Below are 23,758 nucleotides of genomic sequence, written 5' to 3'. Positions count from 1 at the left end.
TCGGAGCGGTCGTGTCCAGCTCAGACCCGTGGTGCGTACAAGAGAGCAAGGGAGCACATCCAGCTCCTCCTCTGCATCAGCGGAGGTGTGGAAGGGTCAGCACAGCAGGGAGGGTGATACTCATCTGTGTGATTAACTCTCCCTTCCTCTCCTATTTTGTCATCCCCTCATCCACAAATCACAGCAACTCTTTGCTCTCTCTGTGCCTCAGCTCCATTGTCATCCTCTCACCCTTCTCTGACCCTGCTGCCGAGACTTATCTCGCAGCCCCTCGGTCTCCCCCACAGGGATCTGAACCTTGAAACCCCCTGACAGTATCTGAAGCGTCTTCATCACTCACAGTTGTGCCACAGGGAGAGCGGAGGTAGGGGATGATAGAGACAGGGGCTCGTGGGCAGGTCAACTTCCTGCACTGGTTTTGATCATCCTTAAATGCTGTTGTCATCAGGCACATGGGCCATAGCCACAACAGAGGAGCATACATTAAAAGCTTACTCGGATTCATAGGTAAAAACTTTCTAAAACATTTCAGCTAAAAAAAAAAAACAGTGCTTCTCAAATGTTTTTTCATGGCTAAAGAAGCTCAAAGCCTGTCCAAAAAACTGCTGATGGAATTATTTGCACTCACAGGATCACAGGGGCTCCAAACACCTATACCATCCATCATGGTCAGAGATCTACAGAGACTTATCCCTGCAGGTTTGAACTCTACTTTCCTCCCGAATCAATAACACTTTCTTAAATAAAATGAGTTTCTCTTCACGGCCGACTGAATTCTTACCCGTGTCCACTTCACCAAGTCTTAACTCTCCTCTAGAGGACTGTGTTGTTCCTCTAAACTGTTCTCGCTGACAGCGGTTGGCTTCAGATACGTTCTGATGTCTGATGGCTTTTGTTCAGAGAGGAATTCATGTCAGTTTAACAAGTGACTTTTATCTGTAGTGGCAGCCAAACTCTAATTTAAGATGACCATCAGTCCGAGTACAGATGGAAAAATCCATTTACTCTGGCGCAAGAGCTCAATTTAATTTAGACACACAATGATCCACTTCACTGATATATATAGTATTTTATTTGTATGATAGCGCCAGCGAGCAGCTAGTTTAGCTTAGCACAAACACTGGAAAAGGGGGAAAAAGTTAGCCTGTCCATAGATAGGTGTCGTTTTTACACTTAAGGTTTTGGATTAAACTAATGAAACAATGTGTTAATTAGTGAGCTTTAATGATGCTAGTAAATGGACTTTGGTATGGACAATGCCAAGCTAGCTCTCTCCAGTCCACGTGCTAAGCTAAGCTAACCAGCTTCATATTTATCATACAAATATAACTAAGTGGTATCAAACTCATCTTAATTCTTGGCAAGAATAAACGTATTTCCCAAAACGTCAAACTAATGCTTTGATTCAGAATTTGTTTAAACATTGTTAAAACATGTTGGAAAAATCTTTTTTTTTTTTCCCTCAGCAAATTTAGGCAAATGATGTGCCAGTAAAATTCCTCCACACAACTCAGTTGTGATACACACAAATTCATAATTTTGGAAAGACTATAAATGAAAAGAACTTGAAAAAGATTCTGTTTCCACAAGGGAAATGAAAGGCGACAGAGCCAGGAAGAGTTTTGCCTTCCAGATACCACTGCTCCGGGATTTTGAACACATTTACGTCCCTCATTAGGGCCCAGACTGTGGGAGAGAGGGGCGTCAACTGAAGAGAAGGCCTCCACCCTTCTTTTGACGTTCTGTGCTACTCTTCCTCGACTTTGTTTATTTCTGCACTGACAGTCCTTTTCAGCTCTGCTCCTCTCGGCCAGCTCTATTCCAAACACGCCTATCGAGCTGCGATCTGTAACGGATGACTGTATGACCTGACCACATGACCATCTCCTCGTAAACTCGGGGACTCTGCTTCTGTCCCATCAACATAGGCAGCCTTTTCTTTGGTTACTGGAACGCAGGTCAGCTATGTGACCCTGAACGGATATTATCTCTGCAGACCTGAAACCCATAGCAGATGTAGATTTGTTTTTTCTACAGTGTTTAAAGATTTCAATTTTCTGCTTTTTAAGGCAACGTTGCAGTTGCATGCAGCTTTTTGAGCTACTTCTTAAGACCCAAGGACAAGTTACAGGAGCAAAAAAAAGGGTAGTCATGACAAGACTCTTAATCAGGAAGTGCTGTTTCCTGACAGAGATGATCATCTTGAGAAATACAACCTGACCACCCTCTTCTCTCATGCTCACTCTCTTCCAATCTTTTCCCTCGCTCTCTTTCACCCACACACTATTGATTAACTGTAGAGACTTCAGGAGAACATTACGACTGTCAGTAAAGAGCTGAGGAGAACTGATGAAAAACTCGGGGAGATGAAAGAGAGTGTAATAAAAAAGAAGGTGAAAAGAAATGCAGAGAAGACAGGTTGAGAATGAGAAGTACAGGCTTCAGACCAGAAAGTCCTCAGTTCAACAAAGAAATAACTTTGAATGGAGCATGATACTGGTCATACCAGACCAAGAGAGGCTGTAGCAGCCAGAGCCCTGAGCGTATTGAATTAAGCAAGTGTGTGTTTTCTTACCTACATGTTAAACTTTTAATTTGTAAAAAAAAAAAAAAAGAAAAAAAATGTTATTTCTTTTGTCCAAAAAAAGTGTCAAGGGATGACAAAAAAATGAAAACCTTACTGTAATAGCCAGGAGTTTGCCATAGGTGAGGTGTGCAGGGATGTGGTCGGGCTTGGCTCGCAGCGACTCTCGGTACCAGTGTTCAGCTTCAGTCAGCTTGCTCAGTCTCATGTAGGCCTCCCCTGTGAGAGGCAAAGCGAGGGTCAAGTCAGGGGTCAAGCTCTCAAAGGTTAAGACATCGCATATCTTCCCATTGCTCTGCTGAGGATTTGCATGACAGAGGAGCAGTGAGGCCAGACGTCATCCCAGAGGGGTGGAAAACTCAGAACAAAGCCCCTGTTTGTCCTATTTTTTTATACATATAGGGTAAAACATGGCACTGAACTAAGAGGATACAATTGTAAAGCTTTGTTTAAATGAACCACATTCATACTGCGGAAATGATTTGTAGACTACTTTCAGAGTCTTTCACAAAAGCAAACCTTTGAATCCCATTCAGCAATGAACATGTTTGATTTCTTTTAAATTTGAAAATAATTCAACTGGGTCCTTAGAATATAAACAAGCTGAGTTCAGTGGATATTTTATAAAAGAAGTGAGTCTATAACACACTCCCTCTCACTCTCTGGTCTGTCAGACATCATCTGATACCTCCCCCACTGCAAAATCTGACCCTCTGCCTGCTAACACCTGAAATAACAATGACCCCTCTTTCATAGCCGTCCAATAACACTTGTATTATTGCAAGAATTTGACAGCATTGGCTGGTAATTGGACACAACACAGTTAAAATCAACATTATAACATATTTAGGGGCAGAAATTCAATGTAGCACAGGTGTTGAAAATTTCACTAGAACTTGGTTACATGTTTATATTTCAATCTACACTGAGCCTCATGAGCAGCTGAACGAGGGGACACGTTGTTTAGACTAGAGCAGAGTGAAACTTTAATTCTCTGGGCATTAGGACTAATCACTTCCTTGATAAGAAACTGCGATAAGCAACAGGTGACACACACCTCATTACAACTGGAGGGACTTTGCAATCTTAACAAACTTTCTCCAGTGAGCGATAATGCTGTACAATAATACCCCTTGACACATGCTGCGGGCATGTAAAAGACATCAAATTTAAGAAACACAGCTCGAGGCTTACGACATCCATCACCCCAGATGTAATGTAATACATGAGAACATATTTTCAAGATGATGTCCGTCAGTGCAGCCTCATGTTTTAGATTTAAGTGTTGGAAATCCATGATACTGCAGCCACACAACCAAAGATGTCAACAGCTAACATCAAGTAGAGCGTGAGAATGGATTAGTGGATATTCCAAAAGTCGCAATATTGTTGTGTTAATTCTTATATTCCCATGGCTGACTTGTCATTTTTTAAATTTCAACTGAAAGCAATCAATTATTTTTCCAATATAATATATGTAGTTATAGATATGATTAAAGAAAATTGACAATGAACCCCAAGGTGCTGATCTATTTCAAAATGCATACACAGGTCTGTTTTGACATGACCTTGGCGTTTGTTGACGGGCTTTAAAATACTTGTCTCGCCTTCCTGGCAGCAGACCTCTGTACGAGATTAGCACAAACATCAACGTGCAATTAGAAGTGACACTGAATCCGAGGAGCTGAAAACCAGTTCCTCAGAGTGGAACATTCCTCGGCCCACCAGAGAGCGTTGGAGCGAGACCAGTAGGGTGCAGATTACCACCCAGGTCTGCCTCTGATGAAAGTCTCTGCTCCTTGGCGTCTGACAAACAGCATGAGAGCAGCACAGTGAGTGAAACTGGAAGGAAACAGATACAAGCAGGTGTGCCAAATGTGCAAATCACTTCAGCGAGGAAACAACACTAAGCTGCAGAAATCACAGCTCGCTGGCTCAGTGCCTCCGTTACAGACGCAGCGCTGCTCCTTAACGGTGACTGGAACTTTCATCAACATTTTGACATAATCTCAGCAGCTCTGTCAAATTGCATTTTGCCAACACAGGAGCGAACCTGTGGCACTACCAAGTCTGTATTACAGACGTCCCAGGTTTGAAGTGTGTGTGTTTAAGTAGCTGCACGTGTATGAGAGAGAGAAAGCAGGAGGGAGACTGAGAGGAAAAAAAAGTAAAAAAAAAAAAAAAAAAAGCAAAGCGAGAGCAGCTATAATGAGCCTGCAGCAGCTGTTCTACAGCTGTAATCCAACAAAGCAAATTAGCTCTGTGTAAAATGATATTGTAAATCTGTTTAGCTGTTAAACACTGTTTAACAGCGTGAACTCAAATTACATTTCTCAAACATGGATTTCACTGATAAACTGATATAAATGGCTTCATCTGACACTGATTTTACACATTTTTCTTGGCAAACTACTTTCTCCAAACAGTCCTTAAAAGTTCTAACAGCATATTTTAGACCTGGCTTAGGCTTCACAAAGCCCACAATGATTTTGATTTGCAGTACATATTTATTAACCGAGGCCGACAGGTTTAGGATTCACAATTCACAATCTGAATCTTAACATCTTCTGAATTTTCACAGCACTTGTGGTATTGGTTAGAGTTAGGGTCCTTCTTTCTACACATGAAAATGATGGAAAAAGAAATCTACAGTCACAAACAGTCATTCCGCTGGGTTTTCTTTTTTACAACCTTAACTTGAAATTAGTAATTCCTAATACATACAGGAAGTGTGGTTCGGTTCAGATGCTGCCTGTCCAGAAGAAACAAAAAGGCCCTTTGTTTTAAGGTACTAACAACAACAAAGTGAAACAGAAATAAATGATGCATAACATACAATTTCTCCCAAAAATAACCCTTTACCCTCAGTTTGCCTGTCTGCACTGAGAAACAACAGCTTTTATGCTTGTGGTCGTGAGACAAAAGCAGCTCTTACCCATCATGTTGTAGAGGCTCTGTGGTGCAAATTGTCTTGGCATTTTCTGTATTGCTTCTTTAAACACAGAGAGGGCCTCCTGTGAATGAAACAAATAAAAAAAAAGGAGTTGGGGGGATGTTTGCATTAGAGAGTGGAGAGACCTCCGCCACAGAAACTGGTGCTGGGGTAACCAGTCATTCCTCCCCTGCAGCCGGGGCCCCGCCACTGTGAATACACAGCGTGGAATTGGGGGTTGCTGGGAGGCTGGTTCATACAGAGCCCAGCTGACAGGCTCTATCCTCAGTGTCACGGCTGTTAAGATGACCACAGCGGTGTCACATATAGGCTCTATCTAATATGTATAGTGTGTGGGTCCAGTGATTCACCTCGGAGTCCCTCAGAGTTTAAATGGTAGAAGGAGGTGGAACTACTTTATTGCTGAAGCAAATGTTGCGGTTAGAGGTCGGAGGAAGTGGGACTGTGCTCTTTCTCCAGCATGCCAACTATTTATAAAGGCCTTTATTGAATCTGCAGTTCTACTGCTTCATTCCTGATTGAATCAGCAGCATCGGTGCTTGTGTACAATATAAATGCGCAGCAATGGAAAACCAGTTACTTTAGCCAGAACTGTAGGTCTTTAGGGGCATGAGAGAGAGTGAATTTGTTAGAAACAGCCTGAGGATTATCTGCACACAACACTGCGTCCCCTATGACAGAGGCAATTTTGGAACATGTCCATATAAAACCAAGCATTTTTTCCGTGTCCCCCAAAGGCTCCTTGGGCAACTGCCTGAATTTTATCTTGGTTCACTATGGTTTTACATTTTCCAGCATTTACTGTATTCAAAGGAGTACACTTTGAACTCCTACAGCAGCAGCAGTGGTGTTTCTTAGATGTTACACAGATTATGTTTCAAAATACATACAGCACATTTGAGCTAAAATTGATTTGTGCAATCAAAGTATCAAACTACAGTACATGCAAGGCTACTTTATATTTCATATTCTTAAGAGCCAACATATACATTATAAAGATAAAAACAACTGTATTTCATAGTAAATGTGTTTTTTATATTCTGTATTATCGATAGCTGTAGGTATGTAATTGACAAATAGCAGATTGGCTTTCTTATCACATTTACTGGCTCAATGAAAATAAATACATGCGTTATTACAGCTATTCAACAATGTTCTTTATGGTAAACTGATCAACATTACAATAAACTAGTCTGCTAATGCTAATGCCCAGCATGTTTTGAAGCACACACGTGCAGTTTGGGTCTTTACCTCCTGATGTCCCTGCTCATGGAGCAGCTTGCCCAGGTTGTACAAGCAGCTGGTGACTGAGCTCTTGTGGGCATGAGGGTCCTTCAGGTTCTCATCGGGGATATCAGCACAGGTCAGGAAGGTGCGCTTGGCTTCATCGAGGCGACCCTGATTCATCAGGATGATGCCTGTGTTCAAGTAGGCCGCTGTTTTTGTGGAAACAAAACAAAGCGGGGAGAAGAGCGTTAGTTACGGGCAGAGCACTGAAGTCGTGCTTATGTCAGCTGATAAGCATCATCTGTTTCAATCATGCTTCACAGTTACTGGCTCATTCACAGCTGTGCAACTGTCAGAAAATTGTTGGTTGTTGATTTAACTAAGATTTAATGTTTTTAATGTTCATGTATGTTTTTTTCTCATGGGAGAATCCTTGTTGCTGCTCAGATTCTTTAAGATCTCCATCAAAGAGAAGAGAAGACATCTTTTCCATCAAATGTATGCACATTTTGAACAACATTTTTTTTTTTTCAGTTCCTTCACATAAGTGTCTCTCCCTGACTGGAAGCGTTGAAAAGGTGAGTAATGACCATCTCTATATGAAAAAGACCCTCAGGCTGGAACAATGACCTGCTGTTAGTCCTTTTCATACTTCACTGGTCTGTATGTTTGACCTTTGCATCCACCCCGTGGGACACTTTGAATGCTTGTTAAACTTTTTCTTGAGCAGTCAAAGACATCTAATGATCAATAAGCAGATGGAGTGTAATTAGTCTCTGTGGACCTGCCTTTCCAAACAACTCCCTATCAAGAGTAGCTGCTGGAATAATTTAACGTGATACAGGCGATCACTCTGGAAGGCTCCTCTATAGGGTGCTGACATATAATCAAGTTAAAGTGGGTGGCTGAGAATCAAAAGATGTTTCTGTCTTCTTTTTCTGTCCTTGGAATTAGTTATCTTAAAAGCTTCCTCACACCTCACAGTCTTATATGCTACTGCTTTCAATGCTCAATACTAGACTTTTTTTTTTCATTGCATGGCTCTGCACTGATAACAAAAACCACAGACAGACAAAAGCAAGTTTTTTTTTTTCAGTTTCATCAGCCTTAAAAAGCGATTTTCTGTATGCACAAAATGTGACCGGAATCAATAGCGCTTTATCACAAGGCAGGATAGCTCCACAGATTAAATAGAAATGCTACAGTTTGCACTAGTTAGCCCCGGACCAGGCAGTGAGTAATGGTGTAACCTTGAAAAAACGCTTCACTGTCACATTCTCAGTCTGTCTTCAACCTGTCTGCTGCTTAGGGTAATTAATTAACCTTGTTATCGGCGGGAACAGATTGGATAATTGCACGCTGAATGGAAATTTTCTAGTCTAACCATGATCTTGATTAGGTCTATAATTAATCCAGAGGGAAAAAAAAGGAAGAGACGTTTAAGGTTCTCTGTTTATCTGTCATTGACTAACGCCTGGAACAATGGGCAGCTAATTTGTTGCATGATCAGGTGAGATCATGAGTGAGCTGGTCTAATCAGGGAGTGAACCTGCCAAAGATGACAATGTATGGACAAGCAGAATAACTGAGGTGACTTCTCACAAGAAGGAGAGAGGAAGACACAACAAAAAAGTGAGAGACGGAAATAAATGTCAGGAAGGTAGCAGGGATAAGCAGAAATGAGTGTCATGGTCTGGATTCATAAGAAATGAAATAATGCAGTTACTTGATCTGTTGACACGTCTTGGCTTTGAAAGCCAGGCAGCTGTGCAGAATGGCTAATTTAGCCGTATACCCACTGCCCTTTGCCACCTATCCCTCTCCCTTCACATAACCACAGCCTGTGTTCACTGTTGCCTGGACACAGCACAGCCACAACCACAAGAGCTGGAGATTGTCAATAAAAAAGAAGAGCTGTACTTACAAGCCAGCGTTGGCCTGCTCCCAATGGCCAGCTTATAGTAGTGGAGTGCCTCTGAGAACTTGTTGCTCTCCTGTAGCAGCAAACCGCTGGAGCAGACGAAAGAAAGAAATATCACGGCTTGAAAAACTCAAATGTTTAGAGTTAGAAGCCTCTGTTAGGCTTAGACAAGAACACAAGCAGCTGATAAAACTGAGGGGAGAAGATTTAGATCTGAGCAAACCACAGACATTTGAGCACACAGTGAGTATTGGATGTGGATGTTTTGCATTTTCCCCTCTGGCTAAAACAGCATCATTAATAACCCTGTCAGACAGAGAGCGCTCTGGGGAATACAAGACACTTCCTCTGAGGGAACAGCTCCGATCAATGAACACACGCAAGGAAAAGGAGCGCTCGTCCATTTGTTCACACTCACACACACACACACACACACACACACACACACACACACACACACACACTCACTCTTAAGTCACTGAAACAGCTGGGAGTGGAGACACACGCACAAAATAAAGTCATATATACAAGCACAAAAGACATTTTCTAAGCCTTGCAGGCACATTTTCACATCTACAGGAGCGAACTGGAGCATAAGAGGATAAGAAAACATAAATGACAACGTGAGATTCTGATTAAACATAAACTCACAGGTTATACAGCATGTCAGCCATGTTGCTGCGGTAATACAGAGCATTCCTGTATGCCTGTTCAGCCTCCTCCATCTTCCCCTGGCTCTTCAGCACATTTCCAAGGTTGCCCCACGCTGACAGGTTACAAAAGAAAAAGTTAATCAAACAGAATACAAAAAGAAAATGTGTGGCAGCCGTCTAGTGACTTTTTTCAGAATCTTAAAAAGCTCAGAAGCAGGAAACATTTCTGTGACAAGTCATCATTTCCTTTTGTTATTCACAGCCTCACGCTGACACGGGATCAGTGATTTTAACCTCTGAAGAGGACGTTGTTCTCTGCTGCAGCTCGTCTACCAAGACATGTGAGTAAAGCGAGACGACACATTAGGGGAGCTTTGTGCCAAAACCACCAGTTGTTCGCATGAAAGGAAGGCCACCACAGTGCTATTGCACAGCTAACGGCATTACTGCTGAATGGCACAATGCAGTGTCTGACAGGTATGCCCAAAGAGGCATTTGTGCATTGTTATAATGTCATGCATTAATGCACAGGTATAACACTAGTGTGTATAAACCCTCTGATACTGCTCCGTCTTGCATACCCACTAGTCATATAGAAGAGGAAGATAAAAATCCTGGCTCATGCTGCTTTTGCTGACATGTGTTTAGAGTGCTACAATATGCAGTGTGCCTTTAAGCAATGTGTTTACTTAACTGTTTAAAAATCCTTGCATCTACGAAATCCCACAAGAATATTCAGTATAAATAAATACAGGCAAAAAAAAAAGACTCAAGCTTCCGTCATTCAGCTCTACACCCTGTTATGCACAGATGACTTAATGAAGTTGTTTTGTGCATCCCAAAACTTCACGGTTCAAACGATCCAGTGGGTGTGTCCGTGTCTGAGGCCGAACACCATTCAATTCTCGTATTAGCCGTAATGAATGTGAGTCGGGGACATTGCTGCTGCTCTGCTCGGCTGATGGCCTGCCAAAACAAACAGCTGTCATGCCTCAGCTCTGCTACAGAATCTGAAAGGGAAATTAGCTGACACAACGTGTCCTGCTGTTGCCTTTGCGAGTCCCTGCCCTGCTTCCCTCCTCGGCAGCTCTGAGAAGTTTGCCACGGATAGGAATCTGTGTCTGATGACCTTGAACGTGAAGGCTATTGAATATTTTATCTCTTGTTGAGGGTGCCAATCAGAGACGGGTGGTGGTGCCCTTCCAAGTGAGACAGGGCATCCGGTGTCATGAAACAGATTGCATGCAGAGTGTAAGAAGACGTGTGATAAGGCAAAACTTTGTTCCGTCAAAAAAGTTTTTTTTTTTTAAAGAAGGAATATGGCCTGCAGTGGTACAATTCACACCAGTCTCACTGCCTCTGTGGCACTGAGTTCAGCTTGTGAGCCCTCTCATATCCTGTGGTAGGGCTGAGTGATGAAGAGGAGACACTTTGAAGCAGATTTGCTTTGAATTATTCAGGGCCGCAGTAGACTAAGAGAGACAGTACACATAATCAAATTCAAAACCTAAAAGCTTGCTCATGCTATTCAGACAACCAAGTGTGATGTGTGAGAGAGGTTTTGATGTGGGGATGTGTATAGCAGAGCAGTTGCAATTTTGTGCGTATGAATGTGAATGGTGGGATGCGTCCTAGTCTGGCCTTACCTTTAGCAGGATTGACATAAATCCCTGACTTGTAGAGCATCTCCTCATTCTGCCAGTCTCGGTTCCTCAAAACTGTTTTGACGCCAAAAAGAAGAACCAGGGCAGCACTGCAGTACACCAACATCGTCCTGAAGGACCGCCGTCGCAGGCGGATGTACAGGGACCTCATCCCCACTGCTACCATCAGGCAAAAGCCCATGCTGGGGATGTACAGTACCCTCTCTGCTATCACAAACCCTACGTAGAAAAACAGGTTTGTTGCAGGAAGGAAGGGGATAGCCAACAGGCCTAAAGAGAACACCACAACATTTTCAGTGGTGGGCAGTGGAGTCCTGCTCTCATAGTGCTTTTTGGTACCATTCTGTGCACTATTAACATGAGCGCCTGTGTGGGAATTGTTCATATGTTCATGATTGTTATATTGGTAACTGTGCCCGTTAGTGTTTCCATTTCTGCCATTGGTGTAATGATGCGCTTTGCCATTTGAGTCCTTGCCCTTGGCTGTGTAGTTCCTCCACAGGCCAAACCAAGCCAGTAACAGGAGCCCAAGGTAGAAGAGTACTGTATGAAAGTTCCTCCAATCAGCCAGGCTCCTGATCAAAGGCAGGGCGTCCATTGACCAATCGAAGCTGAGTGTGTCCGGGCAGAGGAGGAGCCAAAAGTTGATGGTGGGCAGGTAGGAAAAGGTTAGCGTCCTGGTGAGAAGCGAGGGGGAGTCGGCTGCCGGGTTGTCGGAGTTGGAGAAGTTAGGCGGTTTGTTGCCCATCCAGTAAAAGCGGCAGGCTAGCAGGACGGCTCCCCAGGCTGCCAGGAAAAACACATTCAGCAGCAGGTGGACGTTCTTTCTCTGAAAGACAAAGCAAACACAGAAACAGGACTGAAACCCTCAATCCACTGGAAAGGAAAATACACTGCACTTACAAGAGCATCAAGCCAAAGCTAGTTTTCTGGGTGGTTGTAATATTTATGACTCTGATGCATTCACATTTACTTTGACCCAGACTACGAACTGGAAATTGAACAAAGGAATGTCTGATCTCACATCACAATGTGGCCAAGACAGTGCAGCTGCATGATGCCATCTGGAGCAGAAAGAGTGTTCAAGGACAATTTAGAAAGGGTTGACTAAATAGTGATATGAGATTTGTCAAAAACTTTTGTTTTTGGCTCATTTGATATTTTTTGGAAACCTGTAAAGAAAAAACAGTCCAATGGCATCTATTTCTGTTCTGTTACTGACTCTTTAAACCACTTTTTGAGCCAGGCAAGAAGAAAATATGGTGCACCTTTCATGGCCTCCATAGATGTATTAAAACAAACACAACTATGAACTCCATTTATCATAGTACTGACTTGATATTAAACACTTTCCCAAATGCTGTGTGGAAACGCCTATGAAATATTTATAGTGTGTTTGGTTGTTTAATACTTTGCTGGCATTGGTCATCGTTTTCATGTTGGAAAACCAACTTAGAAAAATGTAGAGCTTTTTCGAAAAACAGCAGCTACAGCATTCACAGCAGTGTCCACTCATATCCTGCTTTATTAACAACAGAAATAATCCAGTAACACAGAAAGCAGAAAAAAACCCCAAAAAAACCAAAATACGAGGTATACAGCAGAGGTTTGTTTTATAAGTCTCCGCAGTCTAAATCCTCACAGCATCATGGTGCTGGATGTTTTCTCAGATCTAAAGCTTTTCATTATTTAAAGCTGAGCCCAAGGCAACACATGCTAACCTCTCATTACCTTTATACCAGTTGATGTGATCTTTCTCCGTCTCCACATGCCAAAGGGCATAAAAATATCTCATCTGTGATCATAACCCTCATACCACCATTGCTTTGAGGGTGTACTATTGATTTCCTCAACCCGTCCATTGTCATTTACAGATTGTGTCTGTGCAGAGATGCTTCAGTAACCTCTGGGCACATCCGACCACAGGGGAAAAGCTCTGTCGCCTGCTAATGATCACTACTAACGCAAAGGGCTGCAGCCCTACACTTAGGCAACAAGGAAATTAGGCTGGAAACACAGGAGACAACACCATGACAACAGCATGAAAATTACCTGCACACAACTAATTCTGATACTTGCTCCGGTGCAATACACAGAGGATTTACATGGTAACAGGCACACCTGACAAAATAATGCAATTCAATGCAACAACTTTGCAACATGGTTTATGACTGAGTCAGAGTGGTTTTGACTCTGTGGTTTTCCTCACAAGTCAGAATATTGCATAAGAGCATTACTTGAAGAAGCACTCACCCTATTTAGAGGATGCATACTTCTGAGGTGCTTAGGGGAGCACCAAGTGCACTTGTGCTGAAGTACCAGGCTGCAGAGCTGAATAATTGTATACAACATTAATAGCAGTAAAAAATAAATAAGTAAATAAATAAAAGCTCTTATAAGGTCAGCTCTGTCAAATTCTTCAAGGGAGACCTGACAGCAACCCGGAGTGCTTCAGTATTTCAAGAGGATATATCACTGCTGAAGAAGTTGTTCAGTCGCTTAGCAACAAAAGGTCATTGTTTCAATCCACATCACCATTTCGCATTAATTCCAGGACCTGCTAAAAGTGTTACCATCAGCTCGCCATGGAAATCCAGAAGACCTGGGCTTTCTATGTAGAATATAAAACTACAGTTATGAGAAATTACTATCAGATGCTATCAAATAGCACTTAAATAAGAATAATACGTCGAGATGCTGTGCAGGGACGTCATGGATGAAGCACTTCAACCAGTCAACCATAATGAATCTACTTTAACTGGAAACCCACTGTTTCCAACAGAGTCCAACATAAAAACAAAAGACCACAGCTAGGCAACTGAACACAAAACAGTGGAGTCTGTGTCAAACAATCCCACTTATCTCAATGTTGTGAAAAGTAAAAAAGCAAAAGTACTAACATCTGTCAGTATGTACAGATACAACTTATAACATATTACAAACATACACAAACGGTTCCAAACATGAGACCAAAGTGGGTTCTTGTCATGTGGAAATTCAATTTAAGTGACTGAAACTTTGCCAGTTTAAGTGAAAGGCCAGAACAGAAAGCACTTGGGTCATAAAGTTAAAAATTATGATTAAATGGTCCTGTAAAAAACAGAAATAAACAAGCCCCACTTCCTGTAGAAACAGAGGTTAATACTGTACCTATGCATCATTTTAATTAGCCCTCAGTGACACGTGGGAATGCAGCATCTGTTACTGCTGATTGTGGGATTACCCACTGATGTGTGCCTGAAACAAAAATAAACACAACCACAAAGGCCAGAAGAGATAGATCCTCCGATACAGGTTAAAAAAACAGTTACATATTCTGGGACTTAAACTTGTTCGCATTGATACCTCTCTTATGACGATAAATATGAAGCTATAGCCAGCAGCCAAGAGGTGTATTTCCCAAAATATCAAACTCCATGAATACTTTAAGAGATGCCCTCATCTTGGCAACCTACCAGATGTACTGTTCATATGTTATGAGGTCTAAAATAAGAATAAAATAATTGTACCTAGTCAAACATACCATATACCACCATAAGTCTCACAATTAAAAGTTCCTAACAAACTGCTACAACTGTTTGGGCATGTGTGAAGAAAACTTACATAGAAAAACTAAAACAGAAAAAGCAGGCATTTGTAGTATAAGCGTTGCATTCAAATTCACCAGGCTCCTGCAGCCTAAGTTTAAAATCTGTCATCTGAACTGTATCTGAACTCTCGGGATAGATGGATTGCTATCATCCTCTTCAAATCTCACACACCAGGTTTCAATGTAGTATTCAAATCCATCCCTAAAATGACTGGAGTGGAGAAACACAGGTCCTGCAGCCACTTTTCAATTTATGCAGGTGAAGACATGAAGTGGTCTGAAGTGGTCTGTGAGGCCCGGGAGGCTGTACTTCACACAGACTTTGCCAGAGAGGCTTGTTGAGCGGTGTTAATACATCTCAATCAGTGCTTCAGGGAATCCATCTTGGATTTACGAGGCTCTTCTGCAGGCTCTCAAGACGACTCTCTGGCCCAAGTAAGGGCTTACGAGACACCACCTCAGTGCTAACTCAGAGCGCTCTGCAGGATGGACTGGAATTAAAACCCCCTCTATTTTTAGAGAGAACGGGTCGACAAAAAACTGGGTGTTATGTGGACAGGGCAGGGTGCCAGGTTCTCAACCAGACAACACTGATCTCCTCTGAGGTACTTCTGTGCTGTTCAAGGCTGATTTCTGCAGCACCTTTGTTGTAGAGCAATGAGGCATGAGTGTGTACACACCTCTGAAGGTCTGGAAGTGCTGCTGCTGTAGACGACAACCTGGCTCCGCTCCCACACGTACTCATTCATACCTGGCACTGGGACAGACAGATATGTCATCCTGACTCTTCCCAGACACTGCACCCACTCAGACAACACCACCTTAACCACAACCACATGTCGGTGCTGAGGACTGAGGCCGTGTTTCATTTACATTCCTGTCCTGCATTTGTACATTGAGATTTCCCTTATTTTTATGCAGAATTAAGTCTTTGGGCATAAATACAATCCACTGATTGCACTTGAGCACACATTTGTAACCCACCTTGCTCCTGCTCTTGGCCTACTTTGCCAACTGCTCTGACTTTCTAAGGAAAATAAATGTGAAGGCAAAAAATACATAGGCAGTGAGCAAACAGGAAATGCTCTAGAGATGTTCTGGAGGACACATTACCAGGGGACAACACAAACCCCATGTCTATTATGTCTTGGATAAACAAACATGTGCATCCTTCCTTAATATGCCTGTGGTTTAAATGTCTACCATTCAAAAGCATAAGTTCAATTACCAGCCGGGCAACGGCTCCCGCGGCACTATAGCTCTATTATGCAGGAAAAACCAAGGCATTCCAGCTTTGTGTCTTTTGTCTATAATCCAGTTTAGTTTGAAATAAGTGGTTTAGCACAACCCCTTAGGAAGCATGAGGGCATTTTTTTTTTTCTTTCTTTTTGTGTTTCAGGCGCAATCAGTTTGGAACTGAAACAATTTAGCCTTTATAAGGCAGGCGTGTGAATAAAATATCCTTGGAGATGAAATGCAAAACAGGCCAATTACGGAATCCCTATTTGTGCCTGTGCCTGAACTTTTTCCCTCTACACTTTGATTAGGTTGAATTGACTGAGAAGAAAACTCAATCTAAAAAGTTTTTTTTTTTTTTTTTTTAACATCCGCTAGTGTTGTGAAAGAATTCTTGCAGCAAAATAAAGTGGAAAGAGCTCAGAGAGAAATTTAATTAATTAGTTTGGAGAATAGTTCTCTATTCTCTGGGTACACCCAGGCTTTCTTGCAAATTTGGCTGATGCACCCCATACCTTTTTTCAAGAGCATTTTAAGAACAATCAATCACATGACACATCTAACTAGCCCATCAAACTGCAACGCCGTGACAGGCTCACAGCGAGCACCTCTGAGAAAATCCAGCGAAAGGAGAAGTGGCATGTCTGACCTATCCCCTCCTCGTCATCATTACTGAGATCAATTGTCTGCAGAGGGCCTTTCATCAAGATCCTGCTTCACATTGATAGACTTGTAATGGAAGTGAAAATGAGCTCAGGGTACCAATCAGAGAGCGCAGCCACCTTCAAAGCCTTCAAATACGCACAGAGCTCAAATTTGGAAAGAAAACCAGATCCCCTTAAAAGGTCTGCATAAATCTTTCTAAATGTTTGATGGATGGATATACACTCAGCATGTGTGCTTGCTCCTTGACTGCTGGATCAACTAATCAAGCTTGTGGCTGATGAACCACAAATTCAGCATCTATCTTTTCTCCCTCTTATCAGCAGCAGTTGTTGTGATCCTGTCCTCTGAACCTTTCAGTGTAAAAACCTGATTGTTAGCAGGCAAGACAAGATAAGAGCCCAACAACTCACTTCCTAACAACGTGTTATGGATTACCAACAGCTGGCTCATGTTTTTGAAATGCAATTAAGCTGATAGCCAGCAATTTGCTCTCACACAAGAACTGTATTGCCGTTTCCTTTTGTTTTGGCTTCTTTCATTCACATTCATTCAATAATAACAGAAATGAATTTGGGGATGTTCTAATCTGGCTAAATCTATTGATTGGTAAATGAACTTCTATGTTTTTTGCAAAGTTAGATGAATATGAAACTAAAGCCAGCTGCCAGTTAGCTTAGCTGGGGAAAACAGCTAGCCTGGCTCTCTCTGAAAGTAACAAAATATGCTTTCCAGCACCTCTAACCCTCAAAAGTTAACATGTTATATCTTGTTTGTTTTATGTGAAACATTATATCTGAACATCAAAGTGTAAAAGGGACATGTTGTCGTCGTTTTACAGAGGGTTAGTTCAAGAGGTTTGGCACATAACCTCCCAAAAATCATTCATGTTTACATTTCAGTTTGTGTACAGATTAATAGGTGGGGTTTTTACCCCTTGGGAGAAAGACAAGCTAGCTGTTTCCAGTCCTAATGCTTTAAGTTAAGCTAACCAGCTGTTAACAGTGACTTAATATTTACCGTACAGACACGAGAGTGCTGTCAGTCTTCTACTGTAATGCTCAGGAAAAAACTTAATAAGTGTACTTCCTAAAATGTTGAAGTGTTAACTGAAGCATACAAGACTGAGTTTTGAATGATGTAGAGCTGAGAGGTGACCGACGCTCACACTCGCCTAGAGAGTGAGTGAAAATCCAAGATCCAAAGCGTCTCTTAACAATATTTGACACTTCCTGGCAAATCATCTCAAATGCACTAAATTCTCATTCCTCCATTTTTCATGTAGCTAAAATCAACAACATGGACTCTGTCAGCACTTTAGGATATATAACCCTTTAGAAATGGCAGTATGTGGCTTCAGTTTACCTAAAGTCAAGTGAACCACCGCTGGATTGCAGGCCACATGGTGCTAAAGGTCATGGAGTCAAACCCCACAGTGGACCTGTCTTGCACTGCTCATAATCAAAGCTTTTAACCCATGTGAACCCATCACAAAACCCACAGAGTCAGCTGGTCTGGCTGGTGGATGCATGGAGCTGCAAAGATGGGAGAGGGAGGGGATTTGCCTCAGAAAGTTCAAAGGCCGGGAAACGGGCTACTGATGAGCAGGAATTTGTTGGAGATAAAAAAAAGATTATTGACTGTTAAAGATTAAAGATAAGAGAGTTAAGTTTCCAGTGATGAGGGTGGGTGAGATCCTGAAGGACATAGGAGAAAATGGGAAAGAGAGCGAGAAGGCCTGGATGAGAGGCACTGACAAGTTAAATTTCTATGCTGAAAGTGAAAAGAACAACATTTTCTCCTTTAAGTATCGCTCCCTATCTCCAAAGACCTAATGTGAAAAAAGGGGCTGGAATTAAAATGTACGTGGTGAGAGCAAATAAATCTCAGCAAGAAAATTTCCGACCAAGACGTCTTAAAACACGCCAGCTCATGCTCTCTTGGTCAGCCTTTATTAACCATAATCATTGAACCAACATGGGATCCATTTCTCTTGAAACCTTCACTCAACATTCCAGCTCGTCTCACTCTGCTTCACTTTAACTCAACCTCCTTAAACACACTTACTTTAAATGTCCCAATTGTGCTGCAAAATGTCTTCTCCGCATGCTGAAGCCAGATGACACCAGGTTAGGGGTCAGAAAGGATCTCTCTCTCCAAGTGCCAAAATCAGGGTGGATTTATTTTCTCATCTGTGGCAATCAGACATCTATAGATAAATAATTGCACAGGAAAGACACATATCATTCTGTCCAACCAGAGGGCACCTCTAGCGGGGATGAAATCCGATCTTCTGGATGGGTGAAAATGGAGAGGTGCGTTATGGGCAGACAGGAGGAGGGTGAAGGAGGGCCTGATGAAAGCAACATAAACAGCTAATCAATGGAAAATCCTCCACGTTGCCAAGTTTTCAGTGGTTACTGAAACCTGAGTTGATCAAATGTACGGAAAAGCAACTAAACTTCTCACTATATTTTGCAAGAGAAATGACAGTTAATGCACCAGCTCGACCTGCTGACTCCAAAAAAAAAAAACAATGTGCCATTTTGCTTTTCTGTCGTTTTTTCAAAAATGTTTTTTGCTGGGTCGCACAGCCACAATGAGGTCACACATCACAGTTCATTAACTTAAAGTCCCCAAAAATGAAACAACTCTAAATTCATCTTCATTAGTATTCAGTGCAAACTGAAGTCATATTCTGAAAAGGCAAAAAGGGTCAGGCAGACCAAACAATAAGGACATAATGACAATGGAAAACCAAAGTCAACTCAAACCCTTAACTTTTCAGAGGAGATATTTATTGAGTGAAACCACAGTCATGGTTTGAAAAATAAACTGACTGTTCCTGATTTCTGGTCTTTCGTTTCCCATATTTATTTGTACTGCGTGGGCCAACTAGACTGGGTGACCACTACTGCAAATTTGCTGTGACAAGATGCTGATTCAAGCTGGAAGGAGGTGGGGGGGGGGGTGAAATTTGGTTTAGAGGTAAGTGCTTATGCTCCATCCTGCTCATGGTCTCTGAAGGACTTCAAACATAAATGGAAAATAATACACACACAGAAAAGAAATAAAACTTTACTATTTCTGAGGCACGTTGCCAGTTGTATCCACACTAGATTAGTCCTGTCTATGCATGGATTCTCAGTCATTACAATGCATTTGGGAGATCAGAGCCATTGTATTGCAGGGTTTAGAGAGGCAGTAAGCTCCTACAGGACATGCATGAATGAGACACACAAAGCCAGAGCTGGGGTCCGAAGTTAAGCAGATCTGCTGTCAGACCGATGTCAGTTTCTGGATGTAGAAAACTGCTCCGACTGCATTTTTTCCTCCCTGAACCACTTTATGAAAATAGCTCTCCGGTGTGTGTCACGTTACGGTTGACCACCACATCTCAGTGACAGCATGCCATTTGTTGCTGTTTATACTGGCTAGTAACAAGCACAAGAGAAGCTCAGCAAACGTACAGTAAAAAGATGACTTGTGGTGTGGGATGATGACGAACAGCAGAGGCGAGCGTCAACCATAAACCAGTCAAGGTCAAAATTCAGTCCGGGCTAAATTATCATAATGTTCCACTTTTACCAATGGATTTGAGGCTGGGCAAGGGTGCATTTGTGTGTGTGTGTGTGCAGGCTTGCAAAATGAAAAACAAAAAGCTTAAATGTTTCTTCAGAGAGAAATCAAATTTTTGATTAGAATGAGTGTGTATTTGTGAGAAAAATGTGACCATGTGAAAGAAGCAGCTTTTTGTGATGAACCTACAGAAAATTATATGAAGCTGCCCTCAGCTCTACACAGTGGGTTTTTGCTTATTGTTTAGCTTCATGGTTTTTAGTGAAAAAGCTCTAAAATCCCATTTTACACCACCTGCTCAGCAACATATAGCACAGAGACAAAGTCTGTAACTACCTTTGTGAACACAGAATGGAGGGAGCCTGATATTTTCCTCAGGGCTTGGTAGGGACCAAAATCAGAGCTAAAAAAAGGGATGCTTTTTCTGCTGCCCCCAAAGTGGTAAAAAACAACAAGTGGTCAACAAATTATTGCAGGTTTATGCACTGCAGCATGTTGAGCTAAATGACAATAACAACACTGACATTACATCAGCTATAATGTTTACTGTGATGCTCAGTGGGGCCATCCTTTCTATCCACTTGATGAGTGACAATAAAATGATGATAAAAGATGAAACAAAAGAGAACATAACAATAAAACAAGAAATTTTAAGGCTGTACAGGTGACAACAACGCATTACTGTCAGTTCAGACAGAACAATTTGTAAGAAATTAGAGATTTTTAAAACATGTAGACAGTGCTGTTCATTTTCTACCATCCAGTTAAAAGCTTGGGGGCATTCAGAGAATCTCCACCTAATAGAATTAACTCAGAATACCAAAAGGGCACTGCTTCATTTGTAAAGGAATGGAGCCATAGATCAGACTCATAAAATCATTACAGAATCATAAAAGTCACTTAAAGACCATGGAATTACTTTAATTTGTAGCTTTCAGTATAGACAGTAAATCAAAGATGGCCACAGACGGAGAAAGAGAACTAGAGGAGAAAATGACAAAAAAAAACGAACGGACAAGAGAGAGAGAAAGAAACACCCTGAAAGATCAAGCAGAAAACCGAGAAACCTTTAATGCTGTGGGAGTACGCAGCGCTCGCCAGACATCTTTCTGAGCGTCTCTGAGCGTCCACTTGTCTCTGAACTCGCACAAGGGCATGATAACTCAATTCTACTGCGGTATGCTCCAAGCTTACCAATGAATCTGGGGATTGAGAGAAGAATTCACAGATGTGCTGGCACAGAAACCAGGCACCTGTATGTCTCCTTCTGCTCTAACATCCAATCCCTCTTTGGTTGGATGCAGAGCTGCAACGCATGAACATTTCTGCATGTAATCAATTAGATTCACTGTGGAGTTGAATTTGTATAAATCCGACACCAAAGAATGAATGTGTTGGTGCTAACAAAACCAAGCTTTGATCACGCAAAATCTCAATAAGTCTCAAAACTATTGGCAATTCCTCCTACTGATGCTATTGTGGAGAAGGATTCCTTCCACAATTTGCATGTTTATAACCGGTGCATTGTCCCGTGTGGCTTCGCTTTACTGCGGGTGTAATCATTCCAATGTGTCACAGTGGAGAAATTAGAATTGGGTGTGGGCCGGAGTCCATTTAATCCAGACGGTCGACTGAATGTTTAAGGACAAAAACTACAACTCAGCAGCTAAACAAGAAAGAATGGAAAACAATTAGAGAGTACTGTAAGAGAAGAAATGATGGGAAAACAGCAGAGGAGCAGCACGCAAGTCTTTCTGCATTAGCCTCCATTCAGCACACTGCAAGAGAACTCTCTGGCTGCTCATGATCTTGTTTCATATGCTCAATGTGATCATAATAATCTGAGAGGGCAACAGCAGAGCTAAAGTGACACTCTGGGTTATACTGAGAAACCATAAATAAGAAGAGACATGAACCAAAATATTTTTGGAGTAGTTAGGACTCCAACCACGCACGGATCTGTTCATGGATTTATTCTTCAAAATTCACAATGTCTTCTTTGTGTTCTTTTCAGATCAGAGACACATTCTCGATTAAACAGTTGTTTCCCCATTTAGTTGATAAAGTAGCTATTCAGAAAGCAGACACTGTAATATAAGCCTTGTATCCCAACTGTACTTCTGCTGTATCGTCTCAGAACAACATTTATCTTCTGTATCAATACACATCCTCAGGGTCTGCTCCGAGATCCAGTCACAATCCTCTTATGCAATCGCGATGACTCCACATCCTCTTATCGCTAGTGAGCATGTCCCTTAAAACATGGTGGGCAGACAAGGTCAGTCATGTGCACCACACCTGCAGTGGAACTAAAAATCCATGTTTAACACATCTTAGCTACAGTTATATACCAGAGCATTTTGTCTAAGCTCACACTTAGAACTTAGAAGCAACTAAATTTAAGTATTAAGTTATGTAACTCTGCCCAATTCTAATCTTTTTCAAATACTTGTAGTTCATATGCAGAGTGGAATGTGAAAATTGTTGTTACTAATCATACTACAGTTATCAAATTACCACAGTTTATATGAATTATAACATTAGACAACTAGAAGGGCACTCAGAGAACCTCCAGGAAGGCCAGTGTAAAACAACATAAACCAGACCTCAAGGAAAAAAAAATCAAATTCATAGCAAATGATCCGGATCAACCCCAAAACTTAATGCGTTCTTCCTGGGCCTATTCCCCATCCCGGAGGTAATTATATTAATATATGATTGTACCATTGTACAGTGGTTTCTATTTCATGTATAAATCATGATATCTCTCTTAACCACTTAATTCTTAAAGTTAAAGTAAACAGTGACATGGGCTGTATGGGTGGTGTTGCATCAGAATAAAACAATGCTTTTCCCCAGAATTGAATTGTTTTTAGGGGACAAAAGCCTCTGACACAAAACAAATTATTGAAACAGTAATACTAATATTCTTTAAGAGTTCACATCATAATCCAGGGTGACACACCTCGACATTTAAACAGTAGATATATATATAAAAATGAGTCATGTGTAACATTGTTCCATGTGATTGATATCTTGTGTTTAATAAAAAGGCTTTAACACCATCTTGGTATTCGGGTCTATCCCTAGTCTGTATCCTAAAATAGAGCACCCAGTGGCTGATGGTTCATGGGCAGCGACAGGCCATCTGACAGAAGCACTTCATACTGACTCTGCCTCCTGAAAATGTCTACAGCAGACTTTTTTTTTTCTTTGTCTCTATGTCCCTTGGCTGCCCCATCCATTAATGTCTCTCCCCTCCTCTGCAACACATTTTTGCTCCATCTCTTTCTACACATGTCCTGTTTCTCTTTGGTTCTCTCCCTCTGTGCTGGGAGCGCCCCCGGTGATGATAGGGCCTCTGCTGGGAAATGCAGTGGTCCTTTTATAGCAACATGCACAGCGGGAATTTGAACTGGGACTCCAGCAAACCGCCAACCTTTTCAGGTAATAGACTGGACCATTCTGCCTTCAGCAGCACTCTGAATGTTACCCTACATGATGAGATGATGCAGCAGAGAGAATCTGCAGATAGCACTCAATTTGTTTCCCTTTCCTGTGTTTGTGTAAAATGGCAGTTTGCCCATTCTGCATCTGAATGATTTAGTTTCTCCTCTCTATGTTAACACTTTTGGCAGCAGTTGATACAGTTTACTGGATTTCTTGTTGCTTGTTTTGATTAGGATTCC

General features: G+C 41.8%; 1 protein-coding gene across 2 annotated transcripts in view; it reads right to left on the bottom strand.

Moving 5' to 3' along the window:
- tmtc2b (transmembrane O-mannosyltransferase targeting cadherins 2b) overlaps nucleotides 1–23,758 on the bottom strand; it is a 94,991-nt gene that overhangs the window by 14,412 nt on the left and 56,821 nt on the right. For both annotated transcript variants that reach the window (XM_071505119.1, XM_071505111.1), the window contains exons 3-8: nucleotides 10,985–11,831; nucleotides 9,337–9,451; nucleotides 8,689–8,774; nucleotides 6,789–6,973; nucleotides 5,520–5,598; nucleotides 2,682–2,803 (exon numbers count right to left, since the gene is read on the bottom strand). In XM_071505119.1, coding sequence (XP_071361220.1) covers nucleotides 2,682–2,803; nucleotides 5,520–5,598; nucleotides 6,789–6,973; nucleotides 8,689–8,774; nucleotides 9,337–9,451; nucleotides 10,985–11,831 — 1,434 coding nt within the window. The remainder of the gene's footprint in view (nucleotides 1–2,681; nucleotides 2,804–5,519; nucleotides 5,599–6,788; nucleotides 6,974–8,688; nucleotides 8,775–9,336; nucleotides 9,452–10,984; nucleotides 11,832–23,758) is intronic.

Source organism: Trachinotus anak, unplaced genomic scaffold (genome assembly GCF_046630095.1).
Source record: "Trachinotus anak isolate AG129_WGS33_773 ecotype Australia unplaced genomic scaffold, CSIRO_AGI_Tana_v1 ptg000002l, whole genome shotgun sequence".
In the NCBI taxonomy this organism is placed as follows: Eukaryota; Metazoa; Chordata; class Actinopteri; order Carangiformes; family Carangidae; genus Trachinotus; species Trachinotus anak.
The sequence above is the reverse complement of the archived record's forward strand: the minus strand, read 5'-3'. Positions and strand labels throughout refer to the sequence as shown.